The 25,220-nt window shown below is 56.0% G+C and overlaps 1 protein-coding gene across 3 annotated transcripts in view; it reads left to right on the top strand.

The window, feature by feature from the left end:
- The window catches only part of LOC139682897 (acid-sensing ion channel 2), a 507,095-nt gene extending 482,350 nt beyond the window's left edge, over positions 1-24,745 (top strand). For 2 of the 3 annotated variants that reach the window (XM_071577548.1, XM_071577551.1), the window contains exons 3-11: positions 3,098-3,225; positions 12,541-12,691; positions 14,305-14,361; positions 14,834-14,987; positions 16,279-16,370; positions 18,744-18,823; positions 23,558-23,626; positions 23,785-23,956; positions 24,323-24,745. In XM_071577548.1, the coding sequence (XP_071433649.1) occupies positions 3,098-3,225; positions 12,541-12,691; positions 14,305-14,361; positions 14,834-14,987; positions 16,279-16,370; positions 18,744-18,823; positions 23,558-23,626; positions 23,785-23,886 (833 nt within the window). In that variant the 3' untranslated portion in view covers positions 23,887-23,956; positions 24,323-24,745. Of the gene's footprint in view, positions 1-3,097; positions 3,226-12,540; positions 12,692-14,304; positions 14,362-14,833; positions 14,988-16,278; positions 16,371-18,743; positions 18,824-23,557; positions 23,627-23,784; positions 23,972-24,322 lie in introns of those variants that run through there. The other variant, XM_071577549.1, reaches the window with a different exon arrangement.
- The last annotated feature ends 475 nt before the right edge of the window (positions 24,746-25,220 follow it).

The raw sequence follows: 25,220 nt of genomic DNA on the forward strand, positions 1-25,220 counted from the left end.
TAGTATAAATGCAGTTTGAAGTGTTTTTTCCTTTCCCCTCTCTTTTCCTCCCTTTCCCTGGTGTTAGGAGGGAGGCTTTTCTCTCTGTGCTTGGGGGGGTTGGCAGTTGCTCATCTCAAACCAAGACACCTTCAAATTGTTCTCCTGCACCTCAGGTAGAAAAGCTGAGCTTAAATAAGGTCAGGATTAATGACCAGCTCCAGTTCTGAGGGGGCAGAGGCTGCTGAGACCAAGCCTGGAGATGTGGAGATCCTGCTGGTGGCCATGTCCCTGTGGGTGCAGCATGTGAAGTTCTGCCCAACCAGCAGAGAGGAGCTTTTCAAGTGTTGTTTGTTCCCCAAAGCTGAAGAAGGGTGTGGTCTGTGGCTGGCAGGGAGGGCTGTTGCCTCAGGAGGGGGTGAAGGTCTCAGCAGCACATCTGGCCAGGGCTCTCCAGAGGTGTCTGGTCCAACCTTCCTGGATCCACACGTGGCTGTGGCTTTGCCAAGCTGAGGTGAAGCCTCAGGGGGTGGCTGTGAGGGAGGTAGATCTGGGCACTGGGGGTGCTCATGTTTGGCCTGACAAAGCCAGACCTAAAGCCATTCCCTTCATGCCTTCATTTCCTTCAGGAACTCCTGGATGAGCAGAGTCCATTTAGGTGGGATGTTGGGAAGGAATTCCTGGCTGGGAGGGTGGGCAGGGCCTGGCACAGGTGCCCAGAGAAGCTGTGGCTGCCCCAGCCCTGGGAGTGTCCCAGGCCAGGCTGGACAGGGGTTGGAGCACCCTGGGCTGGTGGGAGATGTCCCTGCCCATGGCAGGGTTGGGATCCTTAATTTTCCTTCCATCCCAAACCATTCTGGAATCCTGTGATTCCATGGAGTTGGAGGATGTTCTAGGCTGGGTTTAGAGCCAGAGACCTGAGAGCCCCTTCCAGTGCCCAAAGGGGCTCCAGGAGAGCTGGAGAGGGACTGGGGACAAGGGATGGAGGGACAGGACACAGGGAATGGCTTCCCACTGCCAGAGGGCAGGGATAGGTGGGATATTGGGAAGGAATTCCTGGCTGGGAGGGTGGGCAGGCCCTGGCACAGGTGCCCAGAGAAGCTGTGGCTGCCCCAGCCCTGGGGGTGTCCCAGGCCAGGCTGGACAGGGCTTGGAGCACCCTGGGCTGGTGGGAGGTGTCCCTGCCCATGGCAGGGGTGGCACTGGGTGGGCTTTGAGGTCCCTTCCAATCCAAAGCATTCCATGGTTCAAACCTGACCTGCTCCATTCACTCCTTGTCTTCAACTCTTTGGGTATTTCCCAGACTGGTTTTGCTGCTCCATTTCCCAGTTTGGAGCAGCTGCTCCTTTCCTGCCTCTTAGACAATGATTTTTGTGTGTTCAGTTACTTGACCTCTTCCTCCTCCAGTTCCCAACTTTCCCTCAGATGTGGCTGCTCAACCCATTCCCTTTCCCACCTGGTTGTCCCTTGTTAATCCAAGTTTTCCAGAGCCTTCTGGAGCTGTTCCCTTGTTAATCCAAGTTTTCCAGAGCCTTCTGGAGCTCTTCCCTTGTTAATCCAAGTTTTCCAGAGCCTTCTGGAGCTCTTCCCTTGTTAATCCAAGTTTTCCAGAGCCTTCTGGAGCTCTTCCCTTGTTAATCCAAGTTTTCCAGAGCCTTCTGGAGCTCTTCCCTTGTTAATCCAATTTTTCCAGAGCCTTCTGGAGCTGTTCCCACCAGGCTGCTGTCTCAGCCATGCTGTTGCATGATGTCCCTGCCCATGGCAGGGGGTGACACTGGATGGGCTTTAAGGTCCTCCCAACCCAAACCATCCTGTGGTCCTGTGAGGAAGGTCCTCTTGGGAGAAGGAGTCAGATCCTTTTGCTGCCTGACTGAGCCTCCAGAGTGACATCCTCTCCAGGGATGAGTTCCTGAGATCTGTAACCCTCATGTCATCCAGCACCACCTTATCCCACCCTTGTCCTTGGCCTCTGCCTGTGCCATCCCATGGTCTGGTGTCTTCTGCTCTTGTCTCCTCTGTGGTTGGGACTCCTTGGTGCCAGTTCCTCCCTGGACTTTTGGATTTAATGCAGTGCTGGTGGAAGCTGAAATGCAGAATAAAATAGTAGCAAACCCCTGAGGAGTGGTGAGAAAGTAAAGAATGATTCATCCTTAAACAGAAGCTCTTTAGATGTGGAGGTGGCACTGGTGGCCACCAACATGGATTCATTGAGTGGGGAACTCAGGGTTTAGGCCAAATTAGGCATCTTTAACCATTTCCTTCAGTCCCTGGAGTCTGTTGGGATGTGGCAGCAGCTCTACAGGGATAAAGGGGTCCTGCCCCACCTGGGTGGAGATCCTGGGTGGGAAGAGGAGCCCAAAGTGCTCCCATGTCCCACCCAGGGCTGATTTGCATCCCATTAATTCTGCCTCAGGTGTCTCTTCTGGGCTGGTTTTGGCTCTGGTGGAAGAGGGTGAGGACCTTGAGGCACTCAGTGTGGGTTTGGGCTGTGGAAACCTCTCAGCTGAGAGGCCACATGGTCCTAAAAGCCTTTTCCAGCCTGGAGCAGCTTCAGCTGAGCAGAAATTCAGGAGCTCCTTGAATGGGACCCATTTTTAGGTTCTTCAATGACCTACATCATGTCCCAGGTGGCCTCAGGCTGGGTCAGGGGTGGGACAGGCTGCACCCATGATCTCAGCTCTGGAGACCTTCTGGAAAGCAGGAGCATCTCTGTTTGGGGGAGGGAGGAGTTTATTTGGTTCAGTCATGTGGGAATGTCTTCTGTAACCAAACCCCAGCTGGAAACGAGGTGTCACCTCCAGTTTTCCCTGGCTGGCACCTTCAGAGCAAGCTGGAGAAACCTTGAGTCTCTGTGTTCAGGACATGTAGCATGAAAGGACCAGGAGCCTGGAGATGCTCCTGGTGCCAGGGGGCAGCAGAGGGGATGTGGGCAGAGTCCACATCAAGCACCTCCTCCATGAAGGTCTGATGACCCAGGTTGGGCACTCCCAACTGCTCCTCTCCTGCTCTGGAGCATCGTGGATTTACCAGGTGCCATCCATGGAGGGCCAGATGTGCCCCATGGAGGTGGGCACTGTCCCACCCACCACAGCCTTTAACCTGCCCCTTCTTCTTGCAGAGGAGACGACGTTCGAGGCCGGAGTCAAAGTGCAGATCCACAGCCAGTCAGAGCCACCCTTTGTCCAGGAGTTGGGCTTTGGGGTGGCCCCTGGATTCCAGACCTTTGTGGCCACGCAGGAGCAAAGGGTAAGTCCTGCCTTCCATTCCCACACCACAGTCCCTCAGCAGGTCCACATGAGAGGTCCTTTCTGTGCACCCCTGAGAGGCACCTCCACCACCAACGATTTTGCTCTTTGCCTCACCTGGGTTGGGATGAGCTTTTCCAGCTTTTCTTGCAGGGCATTGCCCACAATCCTTGCAGTTCCAGCCCCAGAAGGGGCTCCACCCCCTGGCAGCTCCAGCAGAAATTGGAGAGATTTGTCTTCCTTAAACATCCCAATTTCAGGGAGATTTGGGAGCTTGGAGCCTGCAGGGAGGATCTCAGGGGCTTTGTGATGACAGAGAAATGTGGGCAGTGCTGGAGGCTCCAGGACAGCTGCTGGAAATCCTCCCCACCTCCTGCCAGCAGGAGCTGTTGGGTTATTTCTGTTAGAAAATTGGAATCCCCATCAGAGGGACTGAGAGTGAGGGAAAAACCATCCCTGCCCAAATCCCTCCTTCCAGACAGGGGAGGGGTAGGAGGTGACAAGAGAAATGATTTAGGGGGACTTTCAGCTGGAGTGAGTCCCTCCCTCTGCAGGTTTTGGAGCTGGGAGAGGGAAGGGCACGTTCCTGCTTGGAACTGGTTTCAAATTCTGCTGAGGGCTCCAAAGCCTTTTCCCAAGAGGTCTGGAGGGACCTTCACATTCAGCTCCCCAGGCATTGCTGCTTGCCCTAATCCCTCATTTTTTTAACCCAATTCCAACCATTACAACAGAAACTGCCTCCTCTAATTGCCCCCCAGGGCAATCACCCACCCTCTCAAGCCCCTCAGGGCACATCTTTTCTTCAAACCCCATTTTTTTTCCTTCTCAATCCCACCCCCTGGGACAGGCAGGGGCTGCTCCTTCAATGAGCCACAGCAAGAGATGGAAAAGCTCATGAGCATCCCCCAGGGGAGCGAGTCCAGCCAGTTATTGGGGCCCTAAAACGTGTTTTACACCAGGAAACAGAAAAGAAATGATCCTCCAGCTGGAAAAGAGCAGAAATAAAGACAAAGAGGAGGTCGTTTGCCATCTCCCAGCTCAGCCTCTGTTACTTATAAGCACTTTGGGCAGCAATAAAATAAACAGGTGTGGGATGGGGCAGAGTGGCCCTGGTGTGGTGGTGGGAGCTGTGGGACCTCTGTGGGACACACTTTGGGGTGCTCCTGGCTGGCTTAGAGGCTCCTGCCTTTCTTTCATGCTCAAATATACCCCCTTTTTCCCCCATCCAGCCTGGAAATAAAGAGTATTTTCTGGCCTTTGCTTCCTGTTTTCCTGCTTTTCCAGGTATGCAGCTGCTCAGCACAAGCAAGGACTTTGCATCTTGGGCCCAGGGGGAGAAATCCTGGCTCTTCCCACCACGAGCTTTCCAAAAGCCTCTTGGCCCAAACCAGCTCTGCCATCTCATTAAACCTCCCTTTAAAATTAGCTGCCAGTCTGGGGGGGGGAAAAAAAAACAAAAAGGAGCAAATCAGCTTTTCTTCCTGCTCCTCCTGCAGTGGCTGAAGGCTCTGGTTGGCCCAGAGAGACACTCTGGGGAGGTGCATCATTAATGCAGGGCAGGATGTGGTGCTGGGCTGCACCGAGAGCATCCTGAGGGGGGTCTGAGGGGTCTGGCTCAGGAGTGCTGAGTCAGCAGGAGGTGCCTCCAGCAGATGTGCTGGTTGGGTTATGTGGGACAAGCTGCTCGTCTGCTGGGGCTGAGGGGGGATGTTTCCTGAGGGAAGGAATTGGGATAATTCAGCCCTGGGGGAAGAAAAGCTTTGGAGTGACCTGATTGTGGCTTCCAGGGCTTCATTGTGGCTTCCAGAACCTGATTGTGGCTTTCCAGAACCTGATTGTGGCTTCCAGGTCCTCATTGTGGCTTTCCAGGTCCTGATTGTGGCTTTCCAGGCCTTCATTGTGGCTTCCAGAACCTGATTGTGGCTTTCCAGAACCTGATTGTGGCTTCCAGGTCCTCATTGTGGCTTTCCAGGTCCTGATTGTGGCTTCCAGAACCTGATTGTGGCTTTCCAGGACCTGATTGTGGCTTCCAGAACCTGATTGTGGCTTTCCAGGCCTTCATTGTGGCTTCCAGGACCTGATTGTGGCTTTCCAGGTCCTGATTGTGGCTTCCAGAACCTGATTGTGGCTTCCAGGACTTGATTGTGGCTTTCCAGGTCCTGATTGTGGCTTTCCAGGACCTGATTGTGGCTTCCAGGACCTGATTGTGGCTTCCAGAACCTGATTGTGGCTTCCAGGACCTGATTGTGGCTTCCAGGTCCTGATTGTGGCTTCCAGAACCTGATTGTGGCTTCCAGGACCTGATTGTGGCTTCCAGGTCCTGATTGTGGCTTCCAGGTCCTGATTGTGGCTTCCAGGTCCTGATTGTGGCTTCCAGGTCCTGATTGTGGCTTCCAGAACCTGATTGTGGCTTTCCAGGACTTGACTGTGGCTTCCAGGACCTGATTGTGGCTTCCAGGTCCTCATTGTGGTTTCCAGGACCTGATTCTGGCTTCCAGGACTTGATTTTGTGGCTTCCAGGACCTGATTGTGGCTTTCCAGGACCTGATTGTGGCTTCCAGGACCTGATTGTGGCTTCCAGGACCTGATTGTGGCTTTCCAGGTCCTGACTGTGGCTTTCCAGGTCCTGACTGTGGCTTCCAGGACCTGATTGTGGCTTCCAGGACCTGATTGTGGCTTCCAGGTCCTGATTGTGGCTTCCAGGACCTGAATTGTGGCTTTCCTGGACTTCATTTTGTGGCTTTCCTGGACCTGGAGGGAGCCTAAAGAAACATGGGGAGAGACTGTGGACAAGGGTATGGAGTGACAGGATGAGGGGGAATGGCTTTAAACTGAAAGAAAGGAGGTTTATATGGGATATTAGCAAGGAATTCTTCCCTGGGAGGGTGGCAGAGTGGGCTGGTTTGAAGGTGAACCTGCAGGAGAAATGAACCCAACACCAAAGAGATTATAAATCAGAGTTACAATTTAATAACAATATTCCAATCAATGCAATGGCACAAAGAGAAATTGGGTTTAACCCCCAAGCCCAGCAGTCTAACCCAGCCCCCTGGGGCACAAACACAGGGGGGTTTGGTGGCCCCTGTGCTGAGCCCCACGTGGTTCCCTCGAGGCCAAAGGCAAAGGAAGGGACAAACCTGTTGGTGCAGATGATGGCACAGTCTGGGCCAGAGTGGTAGCTCCTCCTGGCCAGGGGCTGCTCCTCCTCTGCATCCAATCAGTGGTCCCAGAGGTCCCCAAAGCCCAAGATTGTGTCCTCTGAGGTTTGGGTGGGAGCCCCCAGTGCCTCCCCCAGGGCAGGGAGTTCCACCCTGGGGGATCTGACTCTGGCACTCAGGGGGGATTTTGGACTCGTTGGTGGCCCCTGAGCAGAGCTGAGCCCTCAGGTGGGTGTGGAGGTGCCAAGGAGTCCCTGCAGGGCAGTTCTCCCAGCTCCTCTGCCAGGCTTCTTTCCCAGCCAGCTCCCAGCCTGAGGGCTCAGCTGTGCCCTGGGCAGCTGCTGCCAATGGGCCCTTGGGAACAGTTGCTGGGCAATGGCCCAGAGGGTTTGGAATGCCCAGCTTTGGGCACACCCACACAGGGACAAACTGGTCCAGGCTCCTGAAGTGGGACACACAAGTGCCCAGAGAAGCTGTGGCTGCCCCAGCCCTGGGAGTGTCCCAGGCCAGGTTGGACAGGGCTTGGAGCACCCTGGGCTGGTGGCAGGTGTCCCTGCCCATGGCAGGGGTGGCACTGGGTGGGATTTAAGGCCCCTTAAATTCTGAGACTCTCTGAAATCTCACCCTGAAGTTTGGGGGGATCAGGACTGAGCCCCAGGAGGCAGCACACGGTGGATGATCCCAATTAAAACCAGAGTGTCCTGATGGAGGAGGGTGGGAAACCCTCCCGGGGTCCCACCTGTGCTGTGGCCCTGTCTGAGTGCCAAGGGGCTGCGAGCCCAGGGCTGCTGCTTTGGGGGTTCCCACATTTCATGGGGCTGAGCTGGGCACAGTCCCTGTCCCTGCCCTGGTCCCGGTGGTGCCTCCCTGCCAGGGATGCTCCAGGATGCAGGGCATGGTTTCCATGGCAATCCCCGAGTCTCATGAATGAGGTTTGTTTGCTCATGAATGGGAGCTGTGCAGGAGCTGGCACAGGACATGCCATCACCCTCCAGGCGGGTCCCAAGGGAGGGCAGGACCCCCCAGAGCAGGGCAGTGCCCCTCAGTGCCCTCTGCTCCTCACTTTGGGTGGATTCACCTCAATTTTCCCTTTTTCCTGGCTCTTTTGGGTGAGCCTGGTGCTGTGCCAACCCTCTGCAGACCTTGTGTTGTGCATGGCCCATGTGCCCCCCTTCCCCTGCCCCAGCCCTTGGCACCAGGGCATGGATGGGCACACTGGAAATGCCATTTTAAGGGCTGGTTCCACAGAGAAATATAAACTCCTCCTGCCTCTGCCTCCCCTTTTCCTGGCTGCTTTTTACAGCTTCATCCCTGCAGCTCCCAAAGCTCTCCCAGAAGGGTTGGCATCACATGATGGTTCCTCCCCAAAGGGTGCCCCTGCCCAGCACATCAGAGGGGAGGAAAAGCACACTGAAAATGGCACTTCCTGCCCCCTGGGCACTAAAAATTTAAGAGGTTTCAATTAAGCAACAGATTTGAAGGCAGAGTCGAGTCAGTTTTAGGGCTCTGGTGGGCCCTGGGGCTCATCCCCTTGAAATGTTGGTGTGGGGCAGGAGCTGCAGGGACTGCAGTACCCAAAGTGTGGCTGCAGAGCCAGGGAGGTGGCACTGGGGTTGGCAGAGGTTGCTCAGGAAGCCCTGGTTCCATTCAGGCTGTGGGCAGTGGGATTTGAGAATGAGCAGCAATTAAATAGCTCAGTTTGTCATGTAGAAGGGTGGGCAGGCCCTGGCACAGGTGCCCAGAGAACCTGTGGCTGTCCCATCCCTGGGAGTGTCCCAGGCCAGGTTGGACAGGGCTTGGAGCACCCTGGGCTGGTGGGAGGTGTCCCTGCCCATGGCAGGGGTGGGATCCTCATGTTTCCTTCCATCTCAAACCATTCTGGAATCCTGTGATTCCATGGAGTTGGAGGATGTTCTAGGCTGGCTTTAGAGCCAGAGACCTGAGAGCCCCTTCCAGTTCTTAAAGGGGTTCCAGGAGAGCTGGAGAGGGACCTGGGACAAGGGATGGAGGGACAGGACACAGGGAATGGCTTCCCACTGCCAGAGGGCAGGGACAGATGGGATATTGGGAAGGAATTCCTGGCTGGGAGGGTGGGCAGGCCCTGGCACAGGTTGGGCAGAGAAGCTGTGGCTGCCCCAGCCCTGGGAGTGTCCCAGGCCAGGTTGGACCTGGCTTGGAGCACCCTGGGCTGGTGGGAGGTGGCCCATGGCAGGGGTGGCACTGGGTGGGCTTTGAGGTCCCTTCCCACCCAAACCACTCCATGATTTTTGAAGGATAACATTTCAGAGGGTTCCTGGCAGTCCTTGGAGCTGAGGGTGCTGCTGCTGTGGCTCCAGACCCAGGGACTGAGAGCTGCCTTCAGAGAGCATTGGAAATCAAAGATCAGAACAGGAGCTGACACATCAGGCACTTGGTATATTGGTGTCTGTTCATCAAAACCACCCAGAGAAGGCAAAGGGAGCTTTCCTGAGACAAAATGACCTTTGGATGTTGAGGCAGGACCTGGGAAATGTGGTTCTCCTATTCCCTGCAGATCCCCATCCCTAATGATGGGATTTTTTCCCCTCCTGATTGATCCCTTATCCATACCTGGCTGCTGATCAGCTGAGACTTTCTGATTGCAAATTCCAGAGCAGGAGGGAAGGCACGAGCCCTTCAGGCTGTAATGACTGTGGAGGCTCCAAGCAGGAGCCCCTGATGAGCCCCTTGGAGAGAGAAGGAGCAGCTCTGGCCCTGCCAAACAGGGAGATTTGCCTTTAAACTCTTGTCTGTGTGTAGGAAACTCGGATTCCTTACAAATGACCTTTTGCTTCAGCTCTGCCTCCCACTGAGCCAGTGATGGCCAGTGCCAGTCCCTGGGGTGTGGGAGATGCTTTGGATGCAGCTGCTGCATCTGGGCACTGCTCAGAGCAAGAAACCTGCTCTGTGACACAGAGAGGGAGGGACTGAGGTGTCTGTGTCACCCAGCAGGGCTCTGCTCCATGGCCAAGCTGTTCACTGGGGAAGTTTCCATTAAAAAGCAAAATTTGGAGCTTTTCTGGGGTCTCCTGTTTGTCACAGACTTGTCTCCAAAACAGGGAGGGCCTGAGAGCAGAGCACAAACCCCTCCACTGCGGTTAAATGAACCAAGAGGCTTCTTCTGCTCTGTCTGCCTTCCCACTGCCAGAGGGCAGGGATAGGTGGGATATTGGGAAGGAATTCTTGGCTGGGAGGGTGGGCAGGCCCTGGCACAGGTGCCCAGAGAAGCTGTGGCTGCCCCAGCCCTGGGAGTGTCCCAGGCCAGGCTGGACAGGGCTTGGAGCACCCTGGGCTGGTGGGAGGTGCCCCTGCCCATGGCAGGGGTGGGATCCTTAAGTTTCCCTCCATCCCAAACCATTCTGAAATCCTGTGATTCCATGGAGTTGTTGGAGGATGTTCTAGGCTGGGTTTAGAGCCAGAGACCTGAGAGCTCCTTCCAGTGCCCAAAGGGGCTCCAGGAGAGCTGGAGAGGGACCTGGGACAAGGGATGGAGGGACAGGACACAGGGAATGGCTTCCCACTGCCAGAGGGCAGGGATAGATGGGATATTGGGAAGGAATTCCTGTCTGGGAGGGTGGGCAGGCCCTGGCACAGGTGCCCAGAGAAGCTGTGGCTGCCCCAGCCCTGGGAGTGTCCCAGGCCAGGTTGGACAGGGCTTGGAGCACCCTGGGCTGGTGGGAGGTGTCCCTGCCCATGGCAGGGGTGGCACTGGGTGGGCTTTGAGGTCCCTTCCAACCCAAACCATTCCAAGATTCTGTCATTCCCAAAGGTCTCTGGAGCTGATTTCCTTCCCAACCCAACTCATTCTGGGATTCTATGAAGTCTCAGAGATTCAGAGAGTGGGGAGGGGACAGTCTTGGCCCGTGGCAGGAGATTGTGTTGCAGCTATTCCTGCATGTTTGGGAAGCCACAGAAAAGAGAACAGTTCATGGAATCACAGAACTGGGGGGGGACCCACAAGGATCATCCAGAGCAACTCCTGGCTCTGCACAGACACCCCAAAAACTCACAAGTGAATTGCACCTGCACATTGTTCCTGTGCAGGTGCTGTGTGTGTGCCAGGCAGGAAATCTCTAAGGAATGTCACACTCCTGGGTGGCATCCCTGAGCAAACCAGCTCTGCCTTGTTGTCCTGGAGGCAAAGCTGTAACCCTGTTAATGAATTTGATCAGGATCTAATTAATCATTCAGCTCATGCAGCTTCTGTGGGTGCTGTGCCAGGTCATGGCTGGAATCCAGTGTGGGAGCTGAATATGTGATCCCTCTCCATCCCTCCCTGATCCCATCAGTGACAGCCAGAATGAAATCCAAAGCTTTGTGTGTGAGAGGAGCTGATCCCATCAGTGACACCCAGAAAGATCCCAAGGGCTTCAAAGCTCTGTGTGTGTGGCTGTGCCTGGAGAGGAGTTGATGCCATAGAATCATAGAATCATAGACTCAACTGGGTTGGAAAAGCCCTCCAAGACCATCAAGTCCAACCCTTGGTCCAACTCCAGTCCCTTTACCAGATCATGGCACTCAGTGCCACGGCCAAGCTCAGCTGAAAACCCTCCAGGGATGGGGAATCCACCCCCTCTCTGGGCAGCCCATTCCAATCCCTGAGCACTCTCTCTGCAAAGAATTTCTTTCTCATCTCCAACTTCAATTTCCCCTGGCAGAGCTTGAGCCCATCGTGCCCCCTTGTCCTATTGCTGAGTGCCTGGGAGAAGAGACCAACCCCCACCTGGCCAGAACTTCCCTTCAGGCAGTTCCAGACAGTGCTGAGGTCACCTCTGAGCCTCCTCTTCTCCAGGCTGAACACTCCCAGCTCCCTCAGCCTCTCCCCACAGCACTTGTGCTCCAGTCCCTTCTCCAGCCTCGTTGCTCTTCTCAGTTGGGTTGGAAGAGACCTCTGAGATCACCAAGTCCAACTCTTGACCCAACCCTACTGTGATCACCAGCCCAGGGCACAGAGTGCCCTGGGCTGGTGATCACAATGGGGTTGGATCAAGACCTGTTGGATTCTCTGTCCCTGGAGGTGTTTCAGAGGACACTCAGAGCCACATCCAGTCCCTTCTCCAGCCTCGTTGCTCTTCTCTGGCCCCGCTCCAGGCCCTCAGTCTCTTTCCTGATGCCATCTGAGCCCACCACTGTTTGTTCTCCTCTGTCACACCACGTGCACCATATGGGCCCCTTTTCCTGGCGCCGATGACTAAACGGTGGCATCTGGTGCTCTGTTCTGCCACAAGTGGAGAGCAACTGAGGAGAGATGCCTTCAAGCAGCTCTTTGCTCTTGCCTCAAACACGTTCTTGAGTGTTTCCATCTTGAGGTGACTCTTTGGTGACCCTCAGAACTACCTTGTTCTGAGCCAGGCTCGTTTCTTGGAGGGTTCTGAGTTGTTGGGGCGTTGGTTTCTTCTGGCTGCAATGCCCCAGCTGGTGCCTGTAGATGGGATGACACATCTGGATTCACATCCAGAGAAGAGCAACGAGGCTGGAGAAGGGACTGGAGCACAAGTGCTGTGGGGAGAGGCTGAGGGAGCTGGGGGTGTTCAGCCTGGAGAAGAGGAGGCTCAGAGGTGACCTCAGCACTGTCTGGAACTGCCTGAAGGGAAGTTGTGGCCAGCTGGGGGTTGGTCTCTTCTCCCAGGCACTCAGCAATAGGACAAGGGGGCACGATGGGCTCAAGCTCTGCCAGGGGAAATTGAAGTTGGAGATGAGAAAGAAATTCTTTGCAGAGAGAGTGCTCAGGGATTGGAATGGGCTGCCCAGAGAGGGGGTGGATTCCCCATCCCTGGAGGTTTTTCAGCTGAGCTTGGCCGTGGCACTGAGTGCCATGATCTGGTAAAGGGACTGGAGTTGGCCCAAGGGTTGGACTTGATGATCTGGGAGGTGTTTTCCAACCCAATCCATTCTGTGGATGTGACACTGAGTAAGAATCCACCATGTCTTGATCCAACCCTACTGTGATCACCAGCCCAGGGCACAGAGTGCCCTGGGCTGGTGATCACAGTGGGGTTGGATCAAGGGTTGGACTTGATGACCTCAGAGGTCTTTTCCAACCCAATCCATTCTATGATTCTCTGATTCTAAAGCCAGAACTACCACCCCACCCCCCCAGGTGCCCCCTGTGCCCTGACCCGCTGCTCCCTCTCTTGCAGCTCACGTACCTGCCCCCGCCGTGGGGTGAATGTCGCTCGCCGGAAATGGGCTTAGCCTTCTTTCCCGTTTACAGCATCACGGCCTGCAGGATCGACTGCGAGACGCGCTACATCGTGGAGAACTGCAACTGCAAGATGGTGCACATGCCAGGTCAGGGCTGGGGCTGGGGCTGGGGCACCCACCCACAGGCTGGGCAAACCCCCCACATGGGCTGGACAAACCCCCCCACCAGCTGGGCCACCCCCCCCACCAGCTGGGAAAACCTCCCCACCAGCTGGGCCACCTCCATCATGAGCTGGACCACCCCCCCCCACCAGCTGGAAAAACCTCCCCAACCAGCTGGGCCACCTCCATCATGAGGTGGACCAGCTCCCCCACCAGCTGGGAAAACCTCCCCAACCAGCTGGGCCACCTCCATCATGAGCTGGACCAGCTCCCCCACCAGCTGGGAAAACCTCCCCACCAACTGGGCCACCTCCATCATGAGCTGGACCACCCCCCCCACCAGCTGGGAAAACCTCCCCACCAGCTGGGCCACCTCCATCATGAGCTGGACCACCCCCCACACCAGCTGGACCACCTTGTCACGGGCTGGGCCACCCCTGCACCAGCTGGGCCACTTCCCCACCACCTGGGCCACCTCTTCTACCAGCTGGACCACCCTTGCACCAGCTGGGCCACCCCTCCCACCAGTTTGGCCATCCCTCCACCAGCTGGGCCACCTCCCCACCAGCTGGGCCACCTCCCCACCAGTTTGGCCATCCCTCCACCAGCTGGGCCATCTCCCCACCAGCTGGGCCACCTGCCTACCGCCTGGGCCACCCCTTCCACCAGCTGGGCCACCCCCTCCACCAGCTTGGCCAACCCCCCTACCACCTGGGCCACCTCCCTCAACAGCTGGGCCACCTCCCCACCAGCTTGGCCACTCCTCCACTAGATTGGCCACCCCTCCACCAGCTGGGCCACCCCTCCATCAGCTGCTACACCAGCTGGGCCACCTCTCCACCACCTGTGCCACCCCTCCACCGGCTGGGCCACCCCCTCCACCAGCTGCTCCACCAGCTTGGCCACCTCCCCACCATCTGGGCCACCTCCCCACCAGCTGGGCCACTGAGGGTTAAGGAGAGAGCAGCTCCCTTGGTTAGAAGGTGGTGCCAGTAATGCCAAGGTTGTGGGTTTGATCCCTGTAGGGACACTCAGTGGTCCTTGTGGGTCCCTTCCAGCTCAGGGTATTCTGTGATTGGGTGAGCTGGAACAGGAGCTGGGGTTACAGGGGTTAAAGGAGGTGGGAATACCTTTCTCCAGGGAAAGATGGATGCTGATGGCCTTGTTGGAATGGCCTGAAATAGGGCAAGGTGTGGCAGAGGGACTTGGGGTTGGTTTCCCCTTGCAGGATCATTAAGGTCAGAAAAGACCTCCAAGATCATCAAGTCCAACCTTGTCTAGAGAAATCACAGAACATTCTGAGTTGGAAGGGACCCACCAGGGTCATCAAGTCCAGCTCTCAAGTGACTGACCCACTCAGAGGGTTGAACCCCTGACATTGGTGCTTTTAGCCCCAAGGTTTAACGAGCTTAGCTAATTACTGAGCCCCAGTTGGCACCCCTGGGTGGTGTTCCCAGCAGTCCCCTCATCCCACAAGAGAAGGTCCCCGTGGCAGGCAGAGGTGGGACCAGCCAGGGTTCACTTGGCTAAAAGGAGGTCCTTGTGTCCCCATGGAGAGCCTGGTGGTCCCCTCTGATGGACATGTCCTTTCCCTGCAGGAGATGCTCCCTTCTGTACCCCAGAGCAGTACAAGGAATGTGCAGAGCCTGCACTTGGTGAGTACCAAGAGGGACCTCTGGTGCCACAGGTGTCCCCAGCTGGAGGGGACCCTTCTGGCTGGCAGGACTAGGGGGATCTGGAGCAGCTGCAACCCAGGGATGGGTTTGGAAGAGACCCAACTTGCTGGGAAGAGCTGGGAGCACCCTGGGATAAAGTTGTTCTAGATGGGACTCCATCACCACAGAAACCTCAGGATGATGGGACCCCCTGGAGCACCTCTGGGGCTGGGTTTGGGCTCAGGGGACTTGGTTGAAGTCTGGATTTAGGAGACTCAGTCACCACGTGCTGCCCAAGCAGATGCTGGTGACAGAGTGTGGCCTCCAGCAGAAGGGCTCCTTCCAACATAGTGAGCAGTGGGATGAACTGGGAGAGAAATGTCCCTGTCCCCTCCCTGGGGTCCCAACCTCTGCTCCCACATCTGCTCCACCTCCCTGGCTCCAGCAGATCTGACCCTGTGCCCTCCCCCAGGTTTGCTTGCTGAAAAGGACAGCAACTACTGCATCTGCAGGACACCCTGCAACCTGACCAGGTACAACAAAGAGCTCTCCATGGTCAAGATCCCCAGCAAGACCTCGGCCAAGTACCTGGAGAAGAAGTTCAATAAGTCAGAAAAATACATCTCGTGAGTGTCACACAAAACTCATCTTTGCTTTGTGGGGGAAGTGTCTGCAGAGCCCCAGGAGCTCCAACCAGCCCTGGCCAATCCAGCACCAGCACAGGGGTGTCCTGCAGGGAGGAGAAGGGTGAAACCCTGGGAGAGACGAGGTGTAGGTTGTGTTCTTCTCAGTTAGAAGTGTTTCCAGACAACATTGTCCTTCCCTAGGCTTGTCCTCAGGAGTGTAACCCGTTCCCACTACAAAAAAAGGCAGGAAGTCCTTTTTCTTTGACAGGAAAGCCCAGTCTTGCTGTCCCTGTTGGAGATGTGGGTGCTCTCTGCCAAACTCTGGGCTGAGGACCTCGGGTGGTCACTGCCTTGGACCTCTCCCAGCCCTGGGCACTGCCATGTGTAGGCAGGGAGAGTAATTCCATGTTTTTCCATATCCTTTGGACTCATGTTCTCATAGAATCATAGAATCCCACATTGATCTGGGTTGAAGGGACCTTAAATCCCACCCAGTGCCACTCCCTGCCATGGGCAGGGACACCTCCCACCAGCCCAGGGTGCTCCAAGCCCTGTCCAACCTGGCCTGGGACACTCCCAGGGCTGGGGCAGCCACAGCTTCTCTGGGCACCTGTGCCAGGGCCTGCCCACCCTCCCAGCCAGGAATTCCTTCCCAATATCCCATCTGTCCCTGCCCTCTGGCAGTGGGAAGCCATTCCCTGTGTCCTGTCCCTCCATCCCTTGTCCCCAGTCCCTCTCCAGCTCTCCTGGAGCCGCTTTAGGCTCTGGAAGAGGCTCTGAGATCTCTGGCTCTAAACCCAGCCTAGAACATTCTCCAACTCCATGGAATCACAGGGTTCCAGAATGGTTTGGGATGGATGGAAACTTAAGGATCCCACCCCTGCCAGGGGCAGGGACACCTCCCACCAGCCCAGGGTGCTCCAAGCCCTGTCCAACCTGGCCTGGGACACTCCCAGGGCTGGGGCAGCCACAGCTTCTCTGGGCACCTGTGCCAGGGCCTCATCACTTATCATCAAAGTAAAGAATTATCAGCAAGGTGAAATCCAGAGCTCAGCTCCTCAAAGATCTTGGGCAAACATTTTCCGTCGTCTCCTAAGGCTGCCAGAGCCCTGATGGTTCCCTGATGGTGCCCTGTGGTCTTGGACTCCAGGAGATCCAAGTGCTGTGGGTGGTTGAGAACCCCAGAGAGACAAACAATCAGGGCAAGGAGGGGAATAAAGCCCCAAAGTCCCACTTTTTCCCTTAACCCACTGGTGGGTTCTGGGCTGATGTTCTTTCCATCTTTCCACAGAGAGAATATTCTTGTGCTGGACATATTTTTTGAAGCCCTCAACTATGAGACAATTGAGCAGAAGAAAGCCTATGAAGTGGCAGCCTTACTTGGTAAAGAGGGTTCAGGAGGCAGTTTGGAGCCTGTGAGGGGCTGTGCTGGAGCCTCTGTGAGGGGGGAACAGGCTGAGTGGGTGCACAGCTCATGGAAAATCCCACCAAGGTCCTGTGACCTTCCTGGCCAAGGCACTTTCACCAAAAGGATTTCAAACATTGAGTTTTGGGGTTCTTTGGTTGGGTTTTTTTCCCATGGGAAGAATTCAGTTCTGACACATGGAGTAACATGGAATCAAGGAATGGTTAAGGTTGGAAGGGGCATCCAGTGCCACCCCTGCCATGGGCAGGTTTTAACCCCCAAGCCCAGCAGTCTAACCCAGCCCCCTGGGGCACAAACACAGGGGGGTTTGGTGGCCCCTGTGCTGAGCCCCACGTGGTTCCCCCGAGGCCAAAGGCAAAGGAAGGGACAAACCTGTTGGTGCAGATGATGGCACAGTCTGGTCCAGAGTGGTGGCTCCTCCTGGCCAGGGGCTGCTCCTCCTCTGCATCCAATCAGTGGTCCCAGAGGTCCCCAAAGCCCAAGATTGTGTCCCCTGAGGTTTGGGTGGGAGCCCCCAGTGCCTCCCCCAGGGCAGGGAGTTCCACCCTGGGGGATCTGACTCTGGCAGTCAGGGGGGATTTTGGACTCGTTGCTGGCCCCTGAGCAGAGCTGAGCCCTCAGGTGGGTGTGGAGGTGCCAAGGAGTCCCTGCAGGGCAGTTCTCCCAGCTCCTCTGCCAGGCTTCTTTCCCAGCCAGCTCCCAGCCTGAGGGCTCAGCTGTGCCCTGGGCAGCTGCTGCCAATGGGCCCTTGGGAACAGTTGCTGGGCAATGGCCCAGAGGGTTTGGAATGCCCAGCTTTGGGCACACCCGCACAGGGACAAACTGGGCCCACCTGCTCAACTGGGACACCATCTTTCCTCTCTCTGTGTCCTATGGACACCCACAGCAAAGGTCCCTACACCCCTTCACCCATGGGTGGCTCTTGGAGGCAGCACAGCTGATCCATGGGGATTTTGCAGCAAAATCCACGTGATTTCTCTTCCCTGGATTTTGGCAGAGTCCTCTGCCACATTCCTGGAAGCCTCTTCTCCCCATGGTTCCTCCTCCACAGCCCTTGGAGACTCAAACAGAAGCCTTAAGATGCTTCTCCAAAAAAAACCCCAGATCACCTCCCTTTCCTCCTTTTGGCAGGTTTGGGTTTTTAATCCGCTCTGGGGACATCACCTAATTCTTCTCCAGCATCTTGTGCTTCCCCCACCCAGTCTGGGAACTGGGAGCTGGCATTCCTGCCGTGCAGCCTGCTGTCCCCATGCCAGGTGGCATCCTTGGAGCTGGCATTCCTGCCGTGCAGCCTGCTGTCCCCATGCCAGGTGGCATCCTTGGAGCTGGCATTGCTGGGGTGCAGCCTGCTGTCCCCATGCCAGGTGGCATCCTTGGAGCTGGCATTCCTGCCATGCAGCCTGCTGTCCCCCTGCCAGGTGGCATCCTTGGAGCTGGCATTCCTGCCATGCAGCCTGCTGTCCCCATGCCAGGTGGCATCCTTGGAGCTGGCATTGCTGGGGTGCAGCCTGCTGTCCCCATGCCAGGTGGCATCCTTGGAGCTGGCATTCCTGCCATGCAGCCTGCTGTCCCCATGCCAGGTGGCATCCTTGGAGCTGGCATTCCTGCCATGCAGCCTGCTGTCCCCATGCCAGGTGGCATCCTTGGATGCCAGTGTGTGCTGCTGCATCCTCCTCAGGCTTCCAGCAGGAGAAATGCTTTGGTGGCCACCAACACCCTTCCTGGGCTGCTGTTCATGGCACTGGAGCTGCTGGGGCTGCTGGGGGTGTTTGCCCCCTCTTTGGGGGTGGCACCACCAAGGATTTGGGATGAGAGGAGGTGGGAACACCTTTCCCTAAGGAACAAAGGATGCCAAGAACCTTTCTGGAATGCCCTGAGAGAGGGGCAAGGCGTGGAAGGGAGACATGGGTGTGATTTCCCCTTGGAGAACCATTAAGGTTGGAGATGACCTCCAAGTTCCTCCAGTCCCAGCTGACACCCCTGGGTGGTGTTTCCTGGATGGGGTTACCCAGGATGGAGTTTCTCTGGGTGGGGTTACCCTGGATGGGGTTTCCCTGGGTTGGGTTTCCCTGGGTGGGGTGTCCCTGGGTGGGGTTTCCCTGGATGGTGTTTCCTGGGTGGGGTGTCCCTGGGTTGGGTTACCCTGGGTGGGGTGTCCCTGGGTGGGGTTTCCCTGGGTGGGGTTTCCAGGGGGTTTTCCTCCTTGCTCTACAGGGCAGTGCCCCTGTGGCAGCTGGAGGTGGCACCTGCTGGGCTCACCTGGCTGAAGGGAGGTCCCTGGTGGCCCGTGGTCCCACAGGTGCCTCTGGGAGTGCTGTTGTCTCTCCTAGGTGACATTGGAGGCCAGATGGGGCTCTTCATCGGTGCTAGCATCCTCACCATCCTGGAGCTCTTCGATTACATATACGAGGTAAGGCCCTCACCCCTCGCCTGGTGCCTTGGCAGGGGCAGGGTTTGCCAGCCTTGATGCCACGCTGGACCCTCTATGCCTGATGTGCCCATCTGGATTATCAATTTTAATTAAGAATGTTACAATTTTAATTAGTAATGCTGTACAGTAGTGGGCTGAGACTGTGAAGTGTGGTGAGGAGGTTCCTGCATCATCTCCATGGAGGAGCTGGCATGGAGCCAGGGCATGGCACAGTCAGGCTGCCTTGGCACCTCTGCTAACGAGGTTTGCTTCTGTCTTGGACTAATTAAGCACCTGCTTGAGCAGGGAGGTCACACCAGATGACCCACTGTGGTGTGTCCCAGCCTGACCCGTTGTGTGGCTCTGTGCCCCTCAAGTGGCCCTGCTGTGCCCTCCTGTGCCCACCTCCAGCTGGGCCTTTTCCAGCAGCACATTTGTAGAATCATAGAATTAACTGGGTTGGAAGAGACCTCTGAGATCATCAAGTCCAACCCTTGATCCAACCCCGCTGTGATCACCAGATCATGGCACTCAGTGCCACGTCCAGTCTCAAGTGCCACGTCCAGTCTCATTGTTGGCATCTTCCCATGAAAACCCCTTTGACTGATCCCTGAGTCCCAGCCCTGCCACCCATGTCCAGTTGTAACCTGGTTTTACCTCAGCAAGTTCCCAAACTGAGCTCTGAAGTCCCAGCCCAGGAGATGTCTCAGTGTCTTCTCCCTGAGCTCTGCCCTTGGTGCCTGGCACGTGCCACCAGCAGGAACTGCCCCTTCTCCACCACCCTGCCCCACTGCCCCTGTGAGCACAAATTCCAGCTGCCCCCACACCCTGCTGCCATCTGGGCTTTTCCCACCAAGTTTTTTCACCCAAATGGGCCACAGTCCAAACTGACCCTCCCCAGAGGCTCCTCCCCACCATTGTTGGGTTTCCTCCTCCATCTTCATCAGCACATTGAAAAGGCTCCGTGGTGAGGGGCAGCCTTGGGATTTCTGTTCCTAAAAGGGACACTGAGGCAGGGGGTGGGACAGCAGCTGGGTGGGACCTGCTGAGGTTTTGGACCAAGGTGACCCCAGAGGCCCAAATACGCAATTTATAACAGGAAAAGTAGAGCTTGTTATAGACTCATGGAATCAAGGAATGGCTTGGGTTGGAAGGGACCTTAAAGACCATCTCATCCCACCCCCTGCCATGGGCAGGGACACCTCCTACCACCCCAGGTTGCTCCACGAAATCAGAGAGGGAAGATTTTTCCAGCAGGAGGTATAAGATCTCCTAAGGAGGTCCCAGGAGGAGGTAGGAGAAGATGGCACAAAGAGAAATTGGGTTTAACCCCCAAGCCCAGCAGTCTAACCCAGCCCCCTGGGGCACAAACACAGGGGGGTTTGGTGGCCCCTGTGCTGAGCCCCACGTGGTTCCCCCGAGGCCAAAGGCAAAGGAAGGGACAAACCTGTTGGTGCAGATGATGGCACAGTCTGGTCCAGAGTGGTGGCTCCTCCTGGCCAGGGGCTGCTCCTCCTCTGGATCCCATCAGTGGTCCCAGAAGTCCCCAAAGCCCAAGACTGTCTCCCCTGAGGTGCAGGTGGGAGCTCCCCGTGCCTCCCCCAGGGCAGGGAGTGTCACCCTGCTGGAGGGCAGGAGGGCTCTGCAGAGGGATCTGGAGAGACTGGAGGGATGGGCTGATTGCAATGGGATGGAGTTCAACAAGGCCAAGTGCAGGTCCTGCCCTTTGGCCACCCCAAGCCCTGCAGCGCTCCAGGCTGGGCACAGAGTGGCTGGAGAGCAGCCAGGCAGAGGGACGTGGGGGGACTGAGGGACAGGAAGCTCAACAGGAGCCACCAGTGTGCCCAGGTGGCCAAGAAGGCCAATGGGATCCTGGCCTGGATCCAAACTAGCGTGGCCAGCAGGCCCAGGGCAGTGACCCTTCCCCTGGACTCTGCCTTGGGGAGGCCACACCTTGAGTGTTGTGTTCAGTTCTGGGCCCCTCAGTTGAGGCAAGAGATTGAGGGGCTGGAGCGGGGCCAGAGAAGAGCAACGAGGCTGGAGAAGAGACTGGAGCACAAGTGCTGTGGGGAGAGGCTGAGGGAGCTGGGGGTGTTCAGCCTGGAGAAGAAGAGGCTCAGAGGTGACCTCAGCACTGTCTGGAACTGCCTGAAGGGAAGTTCTGGTCAGCTGGGGGTTGGTCTCTTCTCCCAGGCACTCAGCAATAGGACAAGAGGGCACGATGGGCTCAAGCTCTGCCAGGGGAAATTGAAGTTGGAGATGAGAAAGAAATTCTTTGCAGAGAGAGTGCTCAGGCATTGGAATGGGCTGCCCAGAGAGGGGGTGGATTCCCCATCCCTGGAGGTTTTTCAGCTGAGCTTGGCCGTGGCACTGAGTGCCATGATCTGGTAAAGGGACTGGAGTTGGACCAAGGGTTGGACTTGATGATCTTGGAGGTCTTTTCCAACCCAATCCATTCTAGGATTCTATGATTCTATCTGACTCTGGCACTCAGGGGGGATTTTGGACTCGTTGCTGGCCCCTGAGCAGAGCTGAGCCCTCAGGTGGGTGTGGAGGTGCCAAGGAGTCCCTGCAGGGCAGTTCTCCCAGCTCCTCTGCCAGGCTTCTTTCCCAGCCAGCTCCCAGCCTGAGGGCTCAGCTGTGCCCTGGGCAGCTGCTGCCAATGGGCCCTTGGGAACAGTTGCTGGGCAATGGCCCAGAGGGTTTGGAATGCCCAGCTTTGGGCACACCCACAGCAAGGATTTTTGGTCCCATGGGATGTTGCAGCTCCAAGCTCCCTGGGACCCCTAAATGTTACTAAAATTGGGATGGTGACTTGGCTTTTCCAGCAGTCCCTCCCCATGGCAGTCCCTTCTGGGCATCTCTCAGCACTTGGTGGGTTTATTCAGCAATAAAATATATTGAAAATTCCAAGGATGAAGCTCCTGATGGCTTTGGAGAGCAAACAAAACCCACACCTCAGTTTGTAGCTGGGGCTGAATGCACAAATATTTCATTAAAATCGCCCACTCTCAGCTTTCTTGGTTTTTTTTTTCATGAGGAGATAATTAAAAACCTCACAAAGTGTGGGGTTTTCTTCTCTGTTTTACTTCTTTATTTAACATCTGCTTATAAACTTGTCAAATCGTTTCCCTTTGCTGGTTTTTTTTTAGTTTTTTTTCCATTTCTTTTTGGGCAAATATGGCTTAAGGCTCATCCTGGCCCCTTGGAGGGACTCCCTGTGCCCACCTGGGGCTGCCCAACGTGGGGCATCTTCATGATCACCTTTCACAGACGTTTCACCCAGCCCAGACAGGGAGAAAAGGAATAAAATGGCTTAAAAATGCTTGTTTTATACAGTTCATTTGCTCACAAACTGGAGGTTCAGCACAACAAAAACTCCTCGTGTTTTCAGCCACAGCATTTGGAAACTCTGAGATCTCCTACAAACCAATTCAACTGTTCTTTTCTGGTGAATCACCCAAAAATGGGTGAAACACTGACCTTAGAGAGGCTTTTTTTTTGTATCATTCACTCAGCAGAACCCTCCTCATGGTCCTGCCCTGGGGTAGAGTTGTGTCCCTGAGCTCCTGGAGCTCCCAAATTCCCACCAGCAGCTTCCCTGGATGCCAGCCAAGCATCCACCTCCCTTCCTTAGGAGCTGACCCAATTTTGCAGGTTTTTACCTTGTTTCTTGTTTGGTTTTTTTTTCTTTTTCCCCAATGGAAGTTTTCCAGAAAAACACTCACTTTTCCACCTTTCTGGCATTTTCCTTGAAATTGCCCTCTCAGCAGCTGTGGGGGAATGGAAGTGGCTGTGAAGGAGAGCAGAGCTCAGGGGAGCTTTCACCAAAGCCCTGAAAGGATTTCAGACATTGAGTTTTGGGGTTGTTTGGTTGGGTTTTTTTTTCCCATAGGAGAATTCAGTTTTGACACTCGGAGTAACATGGAATCAAGGAATGGTTAAGGTTGGAAGGGGCATTAAGGCTCATCCAGTGCCACCCCTGCCATGGGCAGGGACACCTCCCACCAGCCCAGGGTGCTCCAAGCCCTGTCCAACCTGGCCTGGGACACTCCCAGGGCTGGGGCAGCCACAGCTTCTCTGGGCACCTGTGCCAGGGCCTGACCACCCTCCCAGACAGGAATTCCTTCCCAATATCCCATCTATCCCTGCCCTCTGGCAGTGTGAAGCCATTCCCTGTGTCCTGTCCCTCCATCCCTTGTCCCCAGTCCCTCTCCAGCTCTCCTGGAGCCCCTTTAGGCACTGGAAGGGGCTCTCAGGTCTCCCTGGAGCCTTCTCTTCTCCAGGTGACCCCCCCAGCTGTCCCAGCCTGGCTCCAGAGCAGAGGGGGCTCCACCCTGTGCCAAGACCTCCCCACCCTCACACGGAAGGATTTCTTCCTAATATTCCATCTAAACCTCTTCTCTTTTAGCTTAAAACCATTTCAGGAGGGTGTAAACACCCCTGGAGACATTCCCAGCAAATTCAGTCCAGCCCAGCCCAAGAGATCCTTTGTCCTTATCCCTGGGAAAGTTCCTGCTGCTAAATCAGCTCATCTCTTTGTTCCCTGGATCTTTCAGCCCTTGGAGCATCTCTGTGTCTCCTTCTCCACATCCTTTGGAGTGTGTTCCCAACCCTGTGCCATCCCTCGTGCCCACTGGATGAGGATGCCCCGTGCCCTCTGGAAACCCAGAGGGGCAGCCCAGACCTCTCTGCTGCCCTCCCCACCACAGCCCAACCTCCCTCTCTTTGCAGCTGATCAAGGAGAAATTATTAGACCTTCTTGGCAAGGAGGAAGAGGAAGGGAGCCATGACGAGAACGTGGTAAGGAGCCCCACGGGGAGGCAAGAGGAGATCCCCCTGCGTTGCTTCCCAAAGGATTGACGCTGCCCTGGCTCAGCCTGAGGAAGACGCTGGTTGGGGAGGGGCAGGGAGCACCCAGCAGCCCTGGCATAACCCTGTGCCCCGCTCTCCATCTGCAGAGCACTTGTGACCCCATGCCCAACCACTCGGAAAGCATCAGCCACACTGTGACCGTGCCACTCCAGGCCACGCTGGGCACGCTGGAGGAGATCGCCTGCTGACCCTGCCCAGCGCCCACGGGGGCACCACCCAAGGGAGGGCAATGCCCAGGGAAGCAGGGACCCAGCTCAGGTTTGCAACAGGGGGAAACACAAAAAAATAAATAGGAAACAAAAAGGAAGAAAACCGCTATGCATTAAAACACTCTAAATATATATATTATATATATACTCTGCCAAAGCCAAGCGAGAGGCGCCTTGGACTTGACTCGTGTTGTCCTTTCCCCTGGGGGGGTGTTGGCCTTCAAGAGGTGAAGGCAGCAGCTCATTTTTGAACTGTACCCACCAGAGACCACCACCAAGCCCCAACCAAGCCACCCACCCCTCCCTCCCTCCCTCCGTGCCCCCAGACTGCCAAATGCCCAAAGCACTTGCATGCCAGGTCTGTTGAGGGCGAGGGGTCCCTGTGTGTGTCTCTGAGCTCTGTTCCTCTTTGCAGTCTCTGAGGGTCACAGGCAGAAGGACTCTGGGCCCAGCCACCCCCTGCTGGCACCATTACTAACGCCCTAGGCTGACAATTAGAATAAAGAGACAAAAAGCCGCAGCTCTCTCGGATTCTCCTTCCATTGTTCTTGTCCTTCGTGTCACTCTGTGATGACTCTTAAGCTAAGCTGGGCCCCCCCGAGGCCATGCCACCACCAGTGTCACCCCAAGGTGAGCATCCTGCTGGAGCATCCCCTGCCTGCCGTGCCCTGATGCCCAGCCCGGGCACGGTGGGTGGGCATGGGGTGAGGGGAGGGCTTTGGTTTAGTTTGGTTTCATTTTTATATCTATTTTTTTAATTTTTATTTTTTTTTAATTATTATTTTCTCCCGTTAATGGATTCTGTGCTTTCTCCTCGTTCTCATGACTGATATTAAAGCTGGTCTTGTGGAAATGGCCAGGTTGTGTCATTTCTGCCTTGCCCACCCCACCCCAAGCTGGAGGCCCCCAGGAGAGCCCATCCCAGGAGCTCATCCCCTTCCTCAGCCCTCGTCCCCCCTTTTCCCCTCCCACCACATCCTCACAGAGCTCCTGGTGGGGTGGATGTGATGCCATGGTCGTGCTCAGCCTCTGGTGCTCAGCTCCGTCCTCATCTGCTCTGGGATGGTGGGACCTCCACGGTCATGGTGGGATCTCCACAGTCATGATGGGATCTCCACAGTCATGGTGGGATCTCCATGGTCATGGTGGGATCTCCACAGTCATGGTGCGATCTCCATGGTCATGGTGGGATCTCCATTGTCATGGTGGGATGTCCACAGTCATGGTGGGATGTCCACAGTCATGGTGAGATCTCCACGGTCATGGTGAGATCTCCATGGTCATGATGGGATCTCCACAGTCATGGTGGGATG

Source organism: Pithys albifrons, chromosome 25 (genome assembly GCF_047495875.1).
Source record: "Pithys albifrons albifrons isolate INPA30051 chromosome 25, PitAlb_v1, whole genome shotgun sequence".
In the NCBI taxonomy this organism is placed as follows: domain Eukaryota; kingdom Metazoa; phylum Chordata; class Aves; order Passeriformes; family Thamnophilidae; genus Pithys; species Pithys albifrons.